The sequence below is a fragment of the Trichoplusia ni genome, chromosome 20 (assembly GCF_003590095.1).
Source record: "Trichoplusia ni isolate ovarian cell line Hi5 chromosome 20, tn1, whole genome shotgun sequence".
Classification (NCBI taxonomy): Eukaryota; Metazoa; Arthropoda; class Insecta; order Lepidoptera; family Noctuidae; genus Trichoplusia; species Trichoplusia ni.
In genome coordinates, this window is record NC_039497.1 from 6,360,124 (window position 1) to 6,377,022 (window position 16,899).

Genomic DNA, 16,899 nt, shown 5'->3' on the forward strand with positions numbered 1-16,899 from the left:
ACTCAGGTACCTGATTACGCAAAGGTTTTCTAGCGCACTGTGAGGGGTTCGATATATCGTTAGAATGTAGCCACATTCAGCTATAAATTTCTTAGAATACGCTTCAAGTTATCGTAACTACCGACCTAGGTACGTACCTACCTAAGAACGCATTAACTTGAAAGTCATGTGAGTGGGACTACCAACATATTATTATCATACAGTATCTAAGTGGGTTCCTAAAAACTGTTTTTCTACAACTCTCTTGCTAAAAAAATTGGCAGGCATTGTTGGAATGAAATATTTAAATTAAAACGGTCTAAATAATGATGCTATCTTCTTAATGGAATTGACAACAAGTAACAGTCTATAAAATACGTACCGCTCGTAAACAAGGCCGTCTATCAAGTCTGTAATTCAGTTGGAAATTCGATCAAATTTGTTTTTCAGGCCAATAAAAATGGGAGTGTCGGGGAGACGCCGACGTCCTCAAGACCTTGACATTCAATTACTTTGTGTTACCCTCACAACGACGTTTTACACGTAGAGGGTAGGTATTAGTATAGTAGATAGATATATATGTGTGTCCATCGTAATAAGTAGTTTCAGCCCAAGAATTATTTCGCTTTAAGAGAAACAAAAGGAACGAAATTTTAACGAGACTACATTAAAAAAAACATATTTCCCAAACTCCATAGTTCAAAAATTAAAGTTACATAATTATTGCCTCTAAAAAATCAATTTTAGAAATCTATTTACATACTTATATTTTATAAAGCTTACAAAGGAATGATTTGATAACACAAATTTACAGCATAAAATTGAAATCGAGCAATAACAATCGGATGCCTTTATAAAAGCCCATGCAATACATCCATAACACCTTTAAAATCAATTGTCAATATCTACAATCCGGCCTCGTTGGTCCACGCATAATCTATGCAACGCTAACTGGGGTAGGGCGGGCGACCCTTATCAGTGCGCAGCGGGAGCTCGACGCCTTCGCACGGTGAGTACACCTCTAGTCGCTCTTTTTTAATTACTTTTTTTACTACTTGGCTGTATGTAGATACTAAAGTATGACTTAAATAAAAAAAGTACTAGTTTTTTTTATTGACTGTGAGGTCGTGTTCGATTTTTAAATGTTGAAGGTTTTAGTTTTTATCTTTTTGTTAAACGTTTTGTTGTGGCGGGCGGATTTAATTCGGCCTATTTTCTTTTTCTGAAATCGTAACGGAGAATGGTACATTGTTTTTTGAGCTGTCTGCTTCTATTTTGTGAATGTTATTTTATTAATAATGTTGACCTAAAATGTTTCATGATAATTAATAGAGTTATAGTTGTTTTATATAGTATATCCGATTTTTTCTCCAGTTTAACCAAACTTTAACATACACAATTCATTCACTGCCTCTAAGATGACCCACTGACCCATTCTAAGGCTTGATACTGTTTTCTGTTTTTTTTGTGATAAGTTTCAAGTGACAATATAATATTTTTAATATCGCGCAAGACGGTTCTCCCTATCATCTTGACTTCCCCTCATTTTTACGACGACTATCCTTATTTATGAGCACAACAGGTCAACGTGTATAGTAAACAACATTGGGCAATATACGATTAAATATTTCTTGTAGGTATTTGAAAGAAATAATACCTAATAAATTCAAGTGTATATATTAGCTGTTCTTTTTCCGATCTGTTATTGTTTTTCTTTCTTTTCATTTTTAAAGGCATTTTAATACATTAAGTTGAATACACAGTACCTACATACGTTTTTTCGGTATATTTCTATTGATATTGCAAATAGGACCCTATACACAAATGTACATTCATAGCTTCTTGTTATAATAAAGGCGGAAGAATAAAAGGTTTTGCTTGTAGCCAATAATTCCTTTCTTTAGTAGATCGTTAGTGAGTAGTTTGGTGTGAGAGTAGTTCAAATCAAGCGAATTTGTTTATTTGTTATTCGCAAGAATTCAAATGTCAAAATTCAGATTATTATTATTTTGAGAAATTTATTGAACGAAAGTTAATTATCAGTAAGAAAAACGAAACTTACGCCACTTCTTTTTTTTCGTTATCAAAAGTATTGTTTAGACTTCGCGCATTTTATTCTTATCGAAGCAGACTGTTGTAGCTGAAGAGAAACGCCGCTGCGATAGCTAACCATTAAAAGATGAGCCATTAATTGAATCAACTTTCAAAGAACCATTAAAACATTTTTCTAAAGTTATAACTCAATCAACCTCTTTTCTGCACCGAGCCTCTACCATCACGTTTGTGAAAGCGTGACAGCGCTATACATGGTATGCGGCATCTCTCTCCCACATCCGCAGTAACATAACTTTAAAACCTCGTAGTAGACCCTCTGCTCAACAATAACTTATTTACCGTACCTACTATATCGTTATTGGAAGTTTGGGAGGAAATTGTGTGCCCGTAAAATGGTGTTAAATTATATCGTCGAAGTGAGCGCTCTCGGATGTTTTCAAATATCAATTTCCCACCTGCGAGCAACGTCAGCGTTATACCCCGGGAGATAGGTACTACGTAGGTACTTATTCATGGTATTCATATGTAGTCAGTTTATTGAACGATTTTGTATTCCAAACGATATTGCTTTTGGTTCGGTGAAAACGTTTTCGGTTGTGTGCGAAGGTTTTGAATGTGAGATTAAAATGTATACATACGAACTTGTATTATAGAGGGAGTGTGTGATGGATATGTAATTGTTAAAGTGCGAAATAGCATTGTTTCGCTGTTTAATGGTTAAGATTAAATGGTTGACGAAATCATTCTAAAAGATGGATATTTTTTACCTTACGAGAAAATATATTAGAGGATCTTAATCTCAAAAATTGCACGAGCATTGCTTTTCGGACTGTAACTATTGCATTATTGTGTAACACAAAAACAACTGAATATTTTTTGTAAAGAAATTTGTAAACAAATCTCGTACAAATTCAATCAAGTACCTACTTCTATACATCACAAGGAACATACATTAGAAACAAAGACCTAAGTCCCACTTAGGCATGGGGCCTCACTCCATAACTAGCTTCGTAAACTTTCTGACGTTGTCAAAGGACTTGTTCCTACAATGCTAACTCACAGAGCGACGCGACCTATTTACAAGGGGTCGCCTTCCAATTGATTCCAATATGTAGATACATATTACAATCTACTATGAATTTAAGTTTATTATATCTCTGTCTCTTCTCTCTATAGAGGAACAATTAGTCCTGACAGCGTGTCACTGTCTTTTCAGCCTCTTTGATCAAGTCATATTTTGAAAATAGTCAGCGTTGATAGAAAACGTTCTTGAATTGTCAAAATAAAATGTCATTTACATCCGTTTGACCGTTTTCAATTGTCTATTCTCTTAAAATTTATGGTAGGCTTCTAAAATACACCTCAATTTATCATTTTCTCGTTTCTACGAAATAATGTGAGACAAACTGGCTAACATTGGTCAGGCCTCAGACCTTAAAGAGACATTTTGATCTGTTTTCAAAACACTTGTACTCTTCACACAAAAGACTTCATCATTTTCATCTTAATCACCAGCCAACTCAACAACCACCACCTAACCATTTTACACTTCACGTGAAACACTTATTCATCTACCCATCACACACACACACACACACAAATTCCAGACCCCACATAGCTCCATAACCTTCATACCACCTTACAAAGAGCTAGACTTTGAACTATTCTCTCAAGACATTCTCTAAACAATACAGTATGTTCTTGTTATTGTACTATATGTTTATACTGTGGATTCTCTCGACATTTAATTACCGCGTCCCTCTCGCAGTTGTTCAAAGCTTACAAAGAGCGTGCTTGTTTGTATGTATGTGTGGTTCAGAGTGTTTCACAGCTCTGTTATGAAGCTTGGACAGAAAGGAAATTGATAAATATAAAGTGATAGTGACTCTGGCCACTAAAGGAATTGTTTAGTTTTCTTTGATGTATGTGTCGTGTTTTGCGTAAAGAAAACCAAGTTTAATAAAACATTTGTCTACCCATCAAACTGGTACTAGTATCAGCGGTTGTTAAACTAGATATTTTTTTATTATTTGTTTTGATAACGGCAACAGAAATGCATCACCTGGTAAATTACAGCCTGGTGATAGACGGTCTCTCAGGCAATGTAGCCTTAGTGATCCTTGGCAGAACTTTAATAAGTCACTTATGGTTTCTTCTTACACCGGTCTATTTAGTGTTCAACGTCTGCTTTTTTATTTAATTAATTGAACATTTACGTTTGAGTCGGCATAATTTCTGCAGGTTACTCAAAATACTCGCAATTATATACTTTATAAAAATAAATTGAGATATTAGGGACGTGTCTTGACATTCAAACAAAAAACTACGTGTTTAATTTTCTCAGAGTGCGTTATATTAAAAACTTTGACTAAATATTCTTAAGTTATTCAATGTTGGTCGATTAATAAAAAGACATTCGAATTTAGAGTGGCTGTAAAGTTCTCTATCAAAACTAAAACCGTCGTAGAGAGAGAAAACCGTTTTAAATTGACACGTCAATAACTAGTACCGACCATAGACAACAATAGACACATTTCACCTTAAAACTACAACCTTTTTCGCAGAACCCAGTTTACCAAGAACTTAGCCCCATTGTTCAGTTCCAATCAATAAGGTCCACTAAGAAAATAAGTTTTCTATCTATTTCAATTCACTGCTGACCTGTTTTCAACTTTATTGCTATTGAAATAAAATTGAAGTTTCTTTGTTAATACTTGCAGGACTTGGTCATTGGAAATTTCTTAGTAAGCCATTGGCAAGGCCTATTGAGAATTGAACTTAATTTTGTTTTAGAGCTCTTAGGCTGAAGATATTGATGTTATAACAGGTTTGCGGTATATTTTCCTTCAACCATCGAAGCCCAATTAAAGAACCTACCTTTCTATACTTTACCATGTTAAATAAAATCCATGTAGTTCCTATAAACAGTTAGGTTTTTTGGTTCTCTCTGCTCTGTTTGCTATTATAGACAATAACTGTACAATATCAATTATGTAAACCATAGAGCCAATTATACCGTTAGATTATACTCCCTATAATGCTTAAAAGACTAGATAACATACAAACATACAAATTAACAATCAAAAATTAATTAAACGTAAGCCTAAAACATCAAACAAAAAACAAATCATGTTACATCTTATTAATTTGTCAAATCTTTTACAAACTACCCTCAAATGTGGCCTTGTCAAAAATTCTCTCGACTAATGGTCCGTAATACCGTATCGTAAAGCCTTAGGGAGGAGTGGGGAGGAGTTGGGAGGAGTGAGGAGCAATGGGTGGAATTCCTCTCGCTGCCTCCCCTCATCCCGAACAAAGCCTATTGAATAAGGCGAACTGCTAAAGTCTAGAGGTTTTATTGATAAAAGTTTTTCTTTTATTTTTTTAAACTATTTCTAATTAATTTGAAAGCTCTTTGGTATTGTTTTTATTTCATGAAGTATAGTCTTTTCTGTTGACCCGAGTCTAGACTTAGGCCGTAGACTTAACCTGAGTAAACTTAAGACGTCTTATTGAACATTTTTTAATAATTATTTATGTTTTTTCGGTACTATTACAATTTAAGTAAACATTTGTAATTTGTACATTATTCACACATTTTTACAATAAAAAAAATTATAACAATTTTATACATTATATTTAAGAATTTAAAACGACTACATATTTAACTAGCTACGATAAAACATTCTGTCCTATTTAAACTCGTAGCATAATCGTAGCGCGTAGCTCCTGGTTCGTAGCTCGTAGCTCGTAGCGACGTGCCCGCGCAACAAGGCGTGAGAAATGATTAATTGTCAAAAGCAGAGTCACCCCACCGCCCGTTGTCTATGGCTAGGCGTTGTTTATCATCATGAAGGATTGTTGTATCTTCAAGCCTCGTTAGTCAGGGGCTAGTGTATAGTTTTATCTACAGTTGCAGTAAACAAGTTTTCTCTTGATGCTAATTGTTATTGTGACTGTTTTATAATTTAGACGATTGAAGACATTATTTTGTATTCGTATTTCCACGTTCACTTTTTATACATGAAGTTGAGATCAACAAAAATATAAACCTCTTTTATGTTTACGTGTTACAATGCATATTCTTATCAATTTTAACGCAAAATTCAACGAAAAAATCGGTTCAACGAACCTCCTTCGTCACTTTAGTATTAAACACTCTTAATTTCCATATTCAGTATCTAGCTGTGGTATCAAGTCATAGTTTGACAATCACCACAACTGTATCAAATACAGATTCACATATCAGTTTTCAACACGAACATTTAACTTGAGACATCGACGGAGAGCTACATAATACCGTCGTCTCTTTCACACTTTCTTTTCACGCGTAAATGCGTCTCACTTCTTCGTTCTCTTGTCGCTTTCAGCACGTACCTTGTTATGTATAAGTATGTTGATAGATTGTTTGTTGGAGCTGAGTTACATTATTCATTTGATTTTATTAACTTTGTTGCCTCGACGCGAGAGTTTTATTATGTTTATTAATGTGAAAGTATCTTATTATAAAGTGATGTCGTGTATCGGAGGTACTACTGCTTCTACTACTTCTGCTGTGCCCGACAGGGTCTACAATGAGCTGAGAACATAGTTATAATTTACCACCTATGTAACATTATGTAGAATAGGGATGATGAAAAATTTTTTTTGCAGTATCCGTCCCGCAAACATAAATTGACCAAATTACAGTGAATAAAACTTACGCGTGACGTCACGATTGAGTATAAATTTTACCATAACGTTACGTCACAGGTCTCCTAAACTTTAAAATCTTTGTCAGTTCTAGTTTTTCTGAAAAAGGAAAAAATACATGTCTCATACTTTTCAATTATCTAACTGAGGGACTAATGAGATTTTTCTTTTTATACCCATTCATCAATCTTATTATTGCTGTCATTTTGTAGTGTAACTTACTTTGGCTTTGTTTTATCTTTATATTATAGGATCGATTATAAATAAATTACTGTAAGATTTTAGGCGCTTTTTTGCGATGCGTATCCAAGTATTCCCGGTTGTTTTTTTTAAGTTTATAGCCTTCTTTTAAAAATACAATTACGAGTAACATAGCTTCTAGAAAAAATATCACTTTTATTCCTGATTGCGAACATATTCCTTGAAAGTGTGTTAAAGTGAGCTTCTAGCGAGCTAGGTCATTTATTCCTTCGTCGGATGGAATTTAAAGTAGTGACTTGTCTGAATTTTAAGTGCCATTGTTAAAGAAAGTAGCTTTCAGTCACCTCTGTATATTGACACCACTTAAGTTTACAAAACTGTCTGTAATTCTGATACGCCTTTTTGAACTTCAAGTTTCTAAGGCAGTATGCGACTTAAAGGCAACTTCAAACTGATTAACGTTTATACTTCTCAAATACACAGGATACTTGCATTTCTTCGATTAGAAACGCCTTATCCTTCATGTTTGCAAAACTTGACCACTCACAAGGCAATGAATTATTGATACGAAAGGCCGCACGAAATAACTTCATTCCTTGATTTGGTTGGTTCCATCCTTGGTTAATTTATTAATAATTTATAGGTAAATGTTGTTTGCTATTGAATAACATGTAATAAAGTTTGGTTATTTGTTTGGACGTGTTCATATCTGAAATCACCTGTCGGGGTTGGTTACAAATATAATGTAGATTTAGTTTTGTACATATAATATCTGGTAGTAAGTATCGAAATTGCGATCTTCGTTTTGAATATGATATCCTGATTCAAAAGAATGATAAAAGGTAACAACTGTTTAAGTTTGAATTGGTTTGCTAAATTATCCCTACTAATATTATAAATGCGAAAGTAACTCTGTCTGTCTGTCACGCTTTCACGTCTAAAGCATTGAACCGATTTTAATGAAATTTGGTACAGAGATAGAGTTCACCTTGAGAAAGAACATAGTATAGTTTTTATCCGGGACTTTTGAAAACTTCTCTTGGAAACGCGATATAACCAACATAGACGCGGGCGAAGCCGCGGGCGAAAAGCTAGTACCTATATATATAGATGACTTAAAACAATTCAATCAATTTCCGAAAAAGTTTACTCAAAAGTAGAATTTGTAAAACAACCTTTACTGTGCTTACCTACAAAAGGCGCTGAAGAGTATTGAAATGTATTGTTTTGTTAGTATTTAGTAAAATTAACTATTGGTTAGTTTTTATAAATCAATGCGTTACAAAAAAAGCGCAACGCTAGTTAAAACGGAGCACAGCTAGTTCATAAATAACGAACCCTTTTTTATTCAAGTGGAGTACTTAAAAGGTGATTAGCAAAAAGTATTTATGTCGGCGATGTTAGGAATTCAGGGAGGTCATCCCGAACGGACAGCTGACCTGACCTCTGTTAGAATTGACCTTTAAAAGGTCATTGTTAATACTTTTGGAGAGGTGTAGTCTGAAGATGAATATTAATTGGGTATATGAATATGTAGAGTTAATGTTTTTGTTTAAGTAGTACCGTCTGGTACTTTGAGATTTCGTCAACTCATTTAGAAAAGAGTAAAAGTTGTTGTTAAACATTTTCAGAGAATTTTCGATTCAAGTCTGCTAGGACAAAATGAATTGGTCTTCAATAACAAGTCTTCATTTTGTGATATCAATCCCGCGTATAAGAAACTTGCTTCATTCCATAGAAGTATATGCCATATAGGATAGATAGAGCTCTAAAGTGAACTGGGACAACAATCTTCTAAAAACTTCGATTGAACTTAGCTTGAAAGTCTTTCAAATAATAATTGAAATTGCACACACTTAATTCGCTAAACTATAGTCCTTATAATCGAAGCATCAACACCCCTGGGGCAAATATACCGGACTTAACCCAACCAGGCAGTGATATATTAAATATTTATGATCCCGTCGGTCAGCATTTCAGCAAAAACATCAGATAAGCAGGATACTCAATAATTACGGGCTACGGAGAGTTCGATCGCGCTCGGCAATGTTCGGTAAAGTTCGGGAACTCTCGGCAGACCGGGTCTCGTTTAATAAGTCGACGCGCCCCGGCGGCCCCGCTAAATGGATTGAACATTTATAGCGATCTAATGTTTTAGATAAGGGTAAACCTTTCGGATGGTCTGTGTAATCTGTACACACCATTTGTTGAACAAATAAAGGGTTGTTTTTGTAAATGTGGACTAGGCATTGAAATCCAATGAAACCTTATCATATTTTGATCAAAGGAAATGCTTTTATACTTATTATTTATTATTTCCTATACTTAGGTAAAAAAGATTTTTTGTTTCTCGTTCTATTTTCTGTAGTGGACAGTAAACAGTACAAACATCAACTGTATCAATCATGTTTTATTTTGTTTCATTGGAAAGGCAGCGCAAAGTTAATTGTAAACCGAATGTACCAGAAATTAAGCGACTAAAACCTCACAATTCCAGTTGTGAGATATAGAATGATTTGGAACTGGCGCTCATGGGGCTTCAAGTTATTTCAACACAAGCATCTTGAAATGACTTCGTCACTACCATCAAAACCGTTCCCCCAAAAAATTGTGCAATAAACCATGACATAAACGTACATACATTTCAAGACATAAACGCTTCATAACCATTTTTTTCCCCGAACTGAACTTCCTTTGCCCTGTGGAAGACTGGAAGATGTCGGACTCTTACCGGCTAAAACCACTGGAATGCTTTCCCGTTCCCTTTAGCCTGGGGCCAAGCGGGAACGCCGCGAAAACACCTATTAACCTACAAAATATCAAATTATCAGATGGCGCGCTTCGTAACGATAACCCCGGACATGAGCGAGGCGGTGATCCAGCACCTCCGGGACAACTTCTTCGCTGACGAGCCGCTGAACAAGGCGGTGTCGCTGTGCGAGCGCGGGCAGCCACACGCCGCGCTCGAGGGGCTGTGCGCCGCCACCATGGCTGATGGACTGTCTATAGCCGCCATGGAAGGCGATACGGTGAGTAGTAGATAGACAAGCGGTGTTTTTATTATCATTTGATTTTTTTGACTTTACCGTTTTCCAACAAGATAATACTCTACATTATACACTCCACTACACATAACAGAGGTTGTAACGTTATTTGGGGTCAAATGGGTTTTCCATTGCTCTTTTGCTTTTTTAAGAGAACGAATCTCTCTCTCTCTCTCTTTCGCAGTAAGCATTTGAATACTTGTTGTTTTCTATTTAATAATAGTTGTATGTTTTAATGATAACAATGTAACAAAAATTTTAACTATAGTGCATGTTACTTTTTTATCCAGAATGTCTACACATAAGTCATACACACAAACACTCCGAATATACATATATATCTCTTCACTACACCTACTTGCTATATACACTTATAAAATAAACAACTTGATAGATTGTGCGTTTATTATATCGCATTATAGTAAACCATCATATGGAATATACTACAAACACCTAAATATCGACATCCTACTAAAAAAATGCTACATGAAACTTTTGTTACTTAATCTACCTAATCTTATTGCTCACTTGTTACCGCCACACATGTTCGCTCCAATATTAAGCTATCCTATTCGTACACATTTAAGCGTTTCTACATATTTAGCTACCACAAACCTAGTACCGGCATTTCTAAATTCATGTTTTGATTTATCACAATGCACTGACATCAACTCTTATGATTACATAAAATAATGGATACTACTTTACAAACAGTAACAGATATAGACAATTTTGAAGTTGCGCGAACTTTTCAATGTACCTGCACTGAGTTACATAAACATGTCAGGGTTAATAAAAATGATTTGACCATCGTTTCGCAAAATATAAGAAGTATTTACTGCAATTTCGACGACTTTGTACTTTTATTGTCAACTTTTGTTTTCGAAACGGACATAATAATTTTGACGGAATGCAGACTGAACTCAAATAAAAATATTCCACAAATTGATAACTACAACTCTTTTTTTACCACTCGTCACCTAAACCAAAATGACGGCGTGGTTGTTTATATCAAAAATTCATTAAAACCTAAAATTACAGAAGTAACACTGACACAAGCATCGTGTATTCAGGTGAAAGTACTTAATAATATAATTCTTTGTATCTATCGGTCACCATCTAACACGAATGCGGACTGTTTCATAGATTCTCTAAGCTCTCATATTAATACGTTGACATCTCATGGTAACATTATTATTGCGGGTGATATTAATATCAACCTCACTACGAAAGACACTGAACCGCCACAAGAGCATAAAAATAAGGTAAACTACCTTAATATGTTATCATCTTACGGCATACTACCCGGACACACATTGCCTACTCGTTTAGCTAACTGTTTGGATCACTTTATGATCAGGATAAATAGAAAAAAGACCACAGCAAATATTGCTATTTTACACACGTCCATCACTGATCATTACACAACATTCTTATCTTTATCCAAAGTAAAACATAAACTAAAGCCAAGAAAAACTACAATATTTATAGATTTCGAACAGGCTCTAACATATCTGAGGAAAAATAATATTTCAGATCTTCTCCTTTGCCAAGATCCTGAGCGTTTAACTGACCTTTTATTATATAGATTATCAGAATCTATAAAAAAACATACAATTATTAAAACTATACCAAATAGGGAGCGTATCATTAAACCATGGATCACGCCTGGAATATTAAAATGCATTAAAAATCGTAACAAGCTACAAAAACAAACCCGCGATGATCCATTTAATGATATACTTAAAATAACTTATCGCAGATATCGCAACTTCTGCAACAACTTGATCAAAAAACTAAAAAGAAAATATGAACGGGAACTACTAGCTAAATCCGTGAAAAATAATAAGTTATTATGGAAAAATATTAAAACCTTAACCTACACTAATATAAATGATAATCAAAGTTCAGAATTATTAAATATTAAATCTACCCCAGATGAATCCATTAATTACATAAATGATTTTTTTGCAAACGCCGGTAAAAACCTAGCTTTACAAATTCAACCCTCATCAGTCCATACTTTTAATAGCTGTCAGTCTAACCCAACTGTTGTACATAGTAACTCTTTTGTTCTTGTTGATACTGATTGTCAAGAAGTACTATCTGTCTTGATGGGCCTTAAATCTAACAGCGCACCTGGGTGGGATGGCGTATCAACTCGTTTCTTAAAATTTATGGGACCAGAAATTGTTCCAGTCATTACTCACTTGACTAATCTCTGTTTTTCGAAAGGTGTTTTTCCTGCTGCTCTTAAACAATCTGTGATTATTCCAATTCATAAGAGTGGGGACAGTGACGATGTTAATAATTACAGGCCAATATCTATTCTACCAGCTATATCAAAAATTATAGAAAAGTTAATAAATAAAAGACTTCACAATTATTTATCAAAAATAAACATATTAAGCAGCACTCAATTTGGATTTAGGCAAGGTATATCAACTGAAGATGCAGTTACTGCACTCAGCTCACATATAGTTGATAATTTGGATAAGGGTAATAAATGTCTCACTGCATTTTTGGACATAAAAAAGGCATTTGACACCGTCTCTGTTCCCATTCTGCTCAACAAGTTAGAAAGCGCTGGAGTTAGAGGAATTCCACTGAAACTCTTCAGAGATTACCTCACTAATAGGAGACAAAGGGTTAAAGTAGGAGCATACGTCAGTAGTGATGCTGACGTCACGTATGGCGTACCACAGGGAAGCGTTCTGGGCCCCACGCTCTTCTTGCTTTATATTAATGACCTTTGCAACCTCAATCTCAATAATGCCAAAGTACTATCATATGCCGATGATACTGCCATCATTTTCACTGGCAATTCTTGGCATGAGGTTGCACGTTCAGCTGAAACTGGTATGGCTCAAGTGGCTAGGTGGCTTAAAGCTAACTTACTTACATTAAACTCATCTAAGACGAAATACATATGCTTTAGTATTTCTAATCGTACCCATCCAAACTCAGACTTCAACATAAAAGTTCACACATGTGATGACCTAGATAATTGTCTGTGTCCAACACTAGAGAAAGTGTCACAATGCAAATACTTAGGTATCATTATTGATCAGACACTTTCCTGGTACCCACACCTTGACCAAGTTTCGACCAGAATCAGAAAGCTCAGCTGGATTTTTAAGAACCTCAGACACATTGTGCCAAAAGCATTACCCACTGACACGAAAACACCTAGAAATGTGCTCAGTGAAATATACGTGGCTTTGGTGCAGTCTGTTCTGGAATATTGCATTCCCATCTGGGGAGGTGCAGCTAAAACTAAATTTATTGACCTCGAAAGAAGTCAACGTAGTCTAATAAAAATAATGTATTTCATGAACAGAAGGCATCCTACACACGCTATGTATCAAAAAAGTAACTTACTTTCAGTTAGAAAGTTGTACATACTAAAAATCATTTTGAAGAAACACAAAACCCTACCGTATGTTCCTGACTCAATTTTGAAAAGAAGAAAAGATAAGATAGTTGAAATTCCCCGAGTAAAAACTAAATTTGCCAGCATTCAATATAATAAACGATCTCTAAAATTATATAATAAAATAAATAAGGATAGCTACATATATAGCAAGCCACTATATGAATGTAAAAAAATAGTGAAAGATTGGGTTAAACCACTTACATACGATGAGGTAGAGGCCCTGCTTCAATAACATAATAATTACACACATGCACACACGCACAAGCACCCACCCACCTCACTCATCTTCTCTCTCACAGACACCCACACTGCCTCACTCATGGTCACATGCTACTCTGTCATAGACTCATCCTTACATTCTATCACACACACCCTATCACACACACCCTATCACACACACACAAATACACCCCTTCTCTCACACAGCTTCTCACACTAGTAAACTCCAACTATCACAAATTTTATATAAACTCTTTTTAATTATTTTTAATTATTTCTAGTTGTTAAACCTGTATAACCTTTACTATTGTAACCCTTATAACAAGTTTGTGTTCTAACTACATATATGAAAGAGCGGAGTTTCCCAATACAGGCTTTTTGCTTAAAGGGAGGCTCCAATCGATAGCCGTTAAGACAACTTGTTTTTTGAAAATAAAACATTTTTTCATTTTCATTTTTCATTTTCATTTTCATTTTCACTTGTGTCGCGGGGATGTATCGAAAAAAGTAACGATACGTTTAAAAATACGTTGCGTTCCACCAGTCGTTTAATAAAACGTATATTACAAATGTCAGGTCCTTGGAGTGGGTTTAAACGGCATCTTATGACCCGGCGACATCGAGCAGTCATTAGAGAAGATCCACGAGTCAACAGACGAGAAGTTCAACAAGATATTCACGATCCTGTACACCGTCAGCCGAGACCTCGACCTCTTCAACACTTATCAGGTGAGAATATTTACCCATTGTACTTACCAAAGTACTGAACCAGGGACTTATTTCATACGTTCAATCACTTTTGTGTTGTTACTGTTACTATGTATTTATTATAATGATTGAAATGTTTAATATCCTTGTGTTGCGTTTGATAAATCGGGTTCGCCAATCATTTACTTGAACAGATCTAAATATAAATCATCTTTAAAACATTTTTTTTTTAATTTATGATGTTTATCCTCGAAGCGGGTTTGGTTAAGATTTCATCATCATTAATTATAAGCTACCATCAAATATATTTAATTATGTTGCCCGCGACTTCATCCCATTGTATCTTCACTCCTATTAGTCTCAGCGTGATGGTATATAGCCTTAAACCTTCCTCGATGAATGGTCTATTCAACACAAAAATATTTTTTCAATTTGGACCTGAGAGTAGTTCCTGAGATTACCGCGTTCAAACAAACAAACAAATTCTTCAGCTTTATATATTAGTATATAGATTTAATAAGGTTTTTACAAGCAGGTGATGTTAGCAATAGTAAGTGACGTTTTTAGCTAACACGACCATACTTAGGTGCTTTTTATCTTCAGTACGAATTATCAATATCCATATCATATTTCCAGGTGGACAAGATCCTGGAGTGCCGCATCATCTCGGTGGACCAGGCGGCGCGCGGCCGCGGACTCGCCAAGGAACTCATGTCGCGAAGCATTGATATCGCTAAGGAGAACGGGTTTAAGGTACAATATGCATAACTGTTCTTAATATCTGTGATAATGTGTCACCGTTTAAATTATGTCTAAGGTTTTAAAAAGATGCAACTTATTATGTACTCTCAAGTTTAAGAAGGAGATACAAAATAATATAATTAAAAAAAATTGGACGAGCCAGTTCTGATTGTTCTGTTGAGTGATCTTTATTAGGACTAGAATGTTTAATATGTTAGTGGTGTTCTCCAAGTTTAAAAATTCAGCAACAGAACGATTTTATTTCATTTGGTCAAAAGTAGCAAATATTTTTTTTGTATTAAACTCTTATATTAATATTTATAGAGGGTTGCAATCAATAAGTCTGAATGTCTTACGACTGTGTTTGTTACGGTCCCCTTCGTGCTCCCCTGCTTGTCCTAGTGCCCTATTTTATGGTATATTAACATAAGTCACGTGATTTGAACCAGAATTAAAGAAATGTTGGTGTGAGAACGATATAAAAAGAATGTTGTTTCTGGATAGCCTTTTCGCGTAATACTGCATTTTAAAGTTTAAATTTACTACGTTTTAAAAATATTAGAACGTAGTAACGTTAAAACGTAGTAACGTTACTCCTAGTGATGAAAAATTGGATATCACATTACAAGGGTAATTGACAAAAAAACTGTTTGGTCCATCAGAGAGGTTTCCTAAAAATATTAAAAAACGAATAGGACACAGTGATTTAAAATCTCGTGTGACGTCACTTACTAGTACCAACGCTTTTTACTAGCATCTGATATTTTTAGCCCTCTCGGCTAAACTTAGTGCTTTTTCTCCTTTACTTTAATAACGTTTTACTTTACTTTATTAACCTTTCTTATAATAGTCCTCACAAATATATTCCAGCTGTTCAAAGCGGACGCGACGGGCGCGTACTCGCAGCGCATCTGCGTGTCGCTGGGCATGCGCGCGGCGCGGCGCGTGCGCTACGCGGAGTACGGCGACGCGCGCGGGCCCGTGTTCCAGGTGCCGCCGCCGCACGACGCGCTCGTCGTCATGCTTAAGGAGATAGCCTGAACTTGGAGCAAAAAGGCTTTATTGTAGATATACAATATGTTTTAATGACACATCGTAACATGAATTTGTTTGCAGTTATTAAATGATGCAACAGTTTACTCGAGGGCATGAGAAGATTACTTCTGTTTTGCAGCTAAAACATTGTCTCATAAACTTGTTTGCTGCTATTAAATGATGCATTGGTTTGCTCACGCGTATTTATAGGGATTGCCCGACTAGTTTCGCCTGGTCGCGAGTCGAGTCGACCCCACCGTGTCAGCTCTTGAGTCAAAAGCTATTTCGGCAATTGTGATAAATACGAAACCGTTGCATCATTTAATAATTCATCATTCTCACGAAAGTTATTATAAAAATATAATTTGTTGTTTCTGCAAATGATATACAGCGTGGAGTTAAAATGTTAACATTAATGAAGACACGGCAAGGTAGATAGTTTGAAAATAACTTTTTTTTTAGCCCTCACACGCGCTGTTTTCCTAAATGAGTAAATCTAACTTTACCAACAAAACAAAGCTAAGCTGTTGCTAACTGTATCGGCCTATATATTTTGAAAACATTGTAGAAATAGTTTTAGTAAGTAGTCAAGGAGGTTTTATGCGCAAAATGTAACGGCACAAGTGTAATAGACGTGCTCTATATCTTTATAGTTGTTTACATAACAATATTATATCTATACCATGTATTATAAGAATTTCTTCACAGGGGTTGCCAACATTTTTTTTAATCTGACCGCAGGTGTGGAATATGCCGCTGTGTAGAGCTCCTGCTCATTTTCACAGCTGT

At 35.3% G+C, this 16,899-nt stretch overlaps 1 protein-coding gene across 1 annotated transcript; it reads left to right on the plus strand.

Annotated features, from left to right (window-relative positions):
* Positions 1–765: 765 nt before the first annotated feature.
* LOC113503818 lies at positions 766–16,550 on the plus strand. Its single transcript, XM_026885916.1, is given in 5 exon segments — positions 766–988; positions 9,759–9,956; positions 14,203–14,355; positions 14,971–15,087; positions 15,946–16,550. Coding segments are annotated over 4 exon segments (639 nt in total). The 5' UTR covers positions 766–988; the 3' UTR covers positions 16,117–16,550.
* The last annotated feature ends 349 nt before the right edge of the window (positions 16,551–16,899 follow it).